Below are 4,165 nucleotides of genomic sequence, written 5' to 3'. Positions count from 1 at the left end.
TAAGTAGCCCTACTGGAAAGGGGAAGCTGGAAAACCCACCCCAGATTTGCAAATGTTAGTTTCTTCTAGGTACTTTCCCAAGTAAGGGTGACTGGGATATATCCCAGCACTGACTTTACCTGCTTGGTAGAGGTGGCTCTTGCTGCCTTTCACACACAGTTATAAGGTTGATCTTAAAGTCCAAAACATCTCTCTCTGATTACTGAACTATTCCACTGCTGTTCTTGAAAACCCTTATAAAAATCTGGAAAGTAAGGAGGGAAGCTATGCGGGCTGGCTCATTGCAGAGGTACTTAATAGCATGTTGTCCATATCCTAGTCCGGCTCATCACATCTGAAGCTTTCCCAGCTCCCTTCAAGGAGCTGTATTTCACAGCCCAATACTCTTTGCTCTTGTAATGCTACCCCTAAAGATCTCTTTAAGGCTTATTGCATCTAATGATATCCCCTTATACCCTTTTGACTATTCCAGTCCCTTCTCCATGGACAGTGTATTCAGAGAATGATGACGTATGATGTGTTTTCATAATTAAATAAAACAGGCTGCCTAGGGAAGTGGCTGAGTCACCATCCCTGGAGGTATTTAAAAGACTTGTAGATGTGGTGCTTAATGACGTGGTTTGATGGTGGACATGGCAGTGCTGAGTTTGCAGTTGGACTCAGTGATTTTGGAGGAATTTTCCAAACTAAATGATTCTGTGATTCTTTGAAATATGGGACTCAATATGTGATGGAAAAGGTGATGAAAGTTGACTTGATTCTTGACGTTTTTTCAATCAGCAGTGCTGTTACTGTCACAAGGAATTTGGTAAATGACAGTGTGCTCTTTCTAGCTGAGGGGTAGATATGAAACCAAGATGAAATTCTAGTCTCTGGAATTTAATTCTTCTGTGGGGAACTTAAATAACAAGGGATTTTATTTTTCTATGGGCAAGTGTTGGGTGAAGGGTCTGTCCACTGTGCTCCTAGATGCTAATTGAGTTCTGTCATCACCGTTTTTTTTTCTTTTTTATAACAGGGTAGTCATCTCTCACTTCTGAGAACAGCATCTCTGGACCTGCTGACAGCCTCTGCCCGCTGAGCCTTACCTAGCGCAATGTCAGGTAAGCAGGCAGAAATGGATACATACCTTACTGTTTGATTGCTTGTTCTTTCTTCAGCTGCAGCTTAGTCAAAGAAAGTTACTGTTTCCAAGAACCATTCTTGACATTAACATCCTGTCTGGTCAATCTGGGGGAGAAAAGACCACCCCACTCTTTGTGACCCAGCTGCCTTTTCACTTGGGGTGAACTCTGTTCCCCTGAGCTGAAGCCTGCAGAAGCTGCTTCAGCCATTCAACTCAGACGAAGAAAGAGTTTGAAATGTAGTCCACCTTCCTCATTTTTCATAAGATTTGGTTAGTTCTCTAATCCTCCCAAGACTTACCCCAAAGCAGGTGGCTTGCTTATGATCTGAGGGATTTTTGCTATGAAATCATAGCTCTAGGGCAGGCAGAAGGCTGAAGGATTAGTAGAATTACTGTGAGCTACTGAGATACAAGCTTTCCTAAAACTAGGTTTTCTCCAGCATGTCCCTTTTACAGTCCCTCTCCCACCCTATATTTTTGTTTACACCTTCATTTGCAGTCCAGCTGGTTATTTCAGTGTGTATAACTCTGAGGAAGACTGTATCTCAAAGCCAAGTAAACCTTTTTTGTCACTGATGTGCCCAGTGGAAGGCCTGGGATGTGCTTATCTGCTTCAGTTGCAAAACTTGACATCTGCTGTTATTGCAAAGGAAACTGTAACTCTGGTTTTTCTGCTTCTTTTTGCTTGTTGATAAGGGACAAAATGATTTGAAATTAGTTGCTTCCTTGGTGAAGTGGGAGCCCTCTCAATGTCTAGAGAGGCAGTAGTGACAAACTGCTGAGAAAGTCCTTCTCTTGCTGGAACAGTCTGTGTCCAATGTGCTCTTTCAAAGGAGTCCTTCCAGGTTCTCACTGCTATATCTCTTTCTGTTTAGGCCATCACACTCCCTCTGCTGGGGGTCCCTTCTCAGCACTCACTCCCAGCATTTGGCCTCAAGAGATCCTGGCAAAATACACACAGGTATGGTGTGGGGCAGGGAGGAGGTGTTCTCTGGCTCTGCATAGAAGTGAATGATTTCTGGTGGTCTCTGAAAGCCACAGGAAAAAAGAGGGAGAGTAGCTCTTCCTCCAGTGGTTTGGTTGTGGATGCTTGTTTGCTGCTTAAACTTCATGTGTTTTGTGGCTGCATCCTGGATCTTGCAAGAGAATCTTGCAGAGCACGAAGAAACTTGTGTGAATTATTGCCCTGCTGTTTTGCAACTATTGCTTCACAGTAAAAATGTTGACACCCTCAGGGAGTCTCTGTCACCATCAAGCTACTCTGGATGGCCTGTGCACAGCCGGAAATGGTAGCCTCAAGACTTGTCACCAGGTGGGCAGAGCAGGAAGGAAGGAAGCAGCCATGGAATTTCATCATTTACCCGTGTTTGCTGAAGTCAGCTGAGCCCAGTGAAACAGATTAAGGCTTATTGTGGTGCTGTGCCAGAAGCACGCTTCTTGAGTGCTGCCTAGGTGCAATATTGCTTGTGAGAGACCCCACAGGAGGGGCAGGTGGACCTGCAGGGAATGGGAGGTATCTCTAGGTTTTCACTCCTTTAAAAAGCCTGGTTGTAACCTCCAGTGTATATCCCCCAGTGCCAACCGTGAGCACAGACAAGGAAAGTTGAGATTTGGATCATGGACCTTAATTTGCTTTGGCTCGTAATTCGGGCTTGCTTCACAGGTGCAAGTCTCAATTTTGCCCACTGTCCTTCAGAGACAATATGAAAGCAACAGGCAGGAGAGGAAGCAATGCAGGGAGCTCGATTTGCAGTGTGTGTGCAGAGGTAACAGAGAACTGCTGTGTATTAGAGATGCAGACAGTAGAGACCACTTTAGCTGGTGTGTGTGGATTCCTCAGTCCATGAGGAGGGCTGTGTGCCCCTCCAGGTGGGAAGTTCTGATATTTATATGATGCTGCGCTCAAGCCCTGCTGGAAAAAAGGTTGCTGGGAAAATCTGTGCAGGTGTGAAGGCAGAGCTTCACAGCTTTCATGGAGAAGTCAAAATGGGAATGGCATGCAACACCTCCCCAGCTGGGAACTGTGATGGGAGACATTGAAAATAAGAGGGCAAGGAGTCTCATTGCTCAGAGGGGACAGTGCGAATAGTGGTGGGATAGGGCAATATCCACATGTCTCTGTTCATTTGTTCAGTAATGAACTCGTGAAAGTGTCTGTTCTCCTTTCTCACATCTCCCAGAAAGAAGAATCCATTGAGCAGCTAGAGTTCCACTATGATGAATTCGGTTTCCGAGTTGATAAGGAAGGTAAAGCCAGTCCCATCCCTCCCCCTTCCATTGTGTCCCTTCTCATGCTTCTGAGTGTGCCGAGCCAGGCAGGGTGATTTTACAACAACTCTGAGCTAGCCCTCGCCTACCCACCCATCATCATCTTTCTGTATCCTACCATTGTAATCATTAGTGCATTAGACATGCTGGTCTTACGGGATTCTGGAGCTCAGACTATGCAGTAGAGTCTTTTCCAATCCCTCATGCTTGTGCTGTGGGTAAGAGGGATTGGAAAAGTTAAGAGGCAGCTACCATTTCCATTAGCAGATGCATGCTGGGGAAGGGCATCTTTCCCAGTTCACAGTAGGGTCTCTGTTGTGTTCAGTAGCATCGTAAGCATGGATAGCCAGCACAGTGACGCGTGCTGTCTGTTGAAAAACTCATGACCAAGGTGAGTGGCAACTGTATGTGTTCTACCCATCACAGCAGCTTGGCAAAGTGCAGGGAAAATTGTAGGGACAGAACTCAGTTTTTCTGCATGACAGAGAGGCAGGTGACCAAACAGAAGGACACGTGGAGAGCTGTTGCAGCTGGGCATCGAACTACAACAGCTGCCTGCCTTTGCAAAGAGGAAGAGAAAGGAGTGGGGGATGTAGGAATTGCTTTATGTGCTCTGAGAGGATGTTCCTAGGGCTCAGGACGTACAGTGCAAGGGCAGAAGTTGCTTGCGTGTGTGCACTGTCAGAGAGGATCCTCTCTGAAGCAGTGACCCAGAGATAAGGACAGGACACAGCAATTTTCTTCAGCCAGAATGTTTGATAGACTTGTACA

General features: G+C 45.9%; 1 protein-coding gene across 1 annotated transcript in view; it reads left to right on the top strand.

Annotated features, from left to right (window-relative positions):
- The first annotated feature begins 1,096 nt into the window (after window positions 1-1,096).
- The window catches only part of SGSM3 (small G protein signaling modulator 3), a 20,015-nt gene continuing 16,946 nt past the window's right edge, over window positions 1,097-4,165 (top strand). Inside the window, exons 1-3 of the mRNA XM_010131906.1 lie at window positions 1,097-1,103; window positions 2,002-2,087; window positions 3,307-3,373. Coding sequence (XP_010130208.1) covers window positions 1,097-1,103; window positions 2,002-2,087; window positions 3,307-3,373 — 160 coding nt within the window. The remainder of the gene's footprint in view (window positions 1,104-2,001; window positions 2,088-3,306; window positions 3,374-4,165) is intronic.

Source organism: Buceros rhinoceros, unplaced genomic scaffold (assembly GCF_000710305.1).
Source record: "Buceros rhinoceros silvestris isolate BGI_N320 unplaced genomic scaffold, ASM71030v1 scaffold6232, whole genome shotgun sequence".
Lineage (NCBI taxonomy): Eukaryota > Metazoa > Chordata > Aves > Bucerotiformes > Bucerotidae > Buceros > Buceros rhinoceros.
Note: the sequence above shows the minus strand (reverse complement) of the source record. Positions and strands in the feature narration are given on the sequence as shown.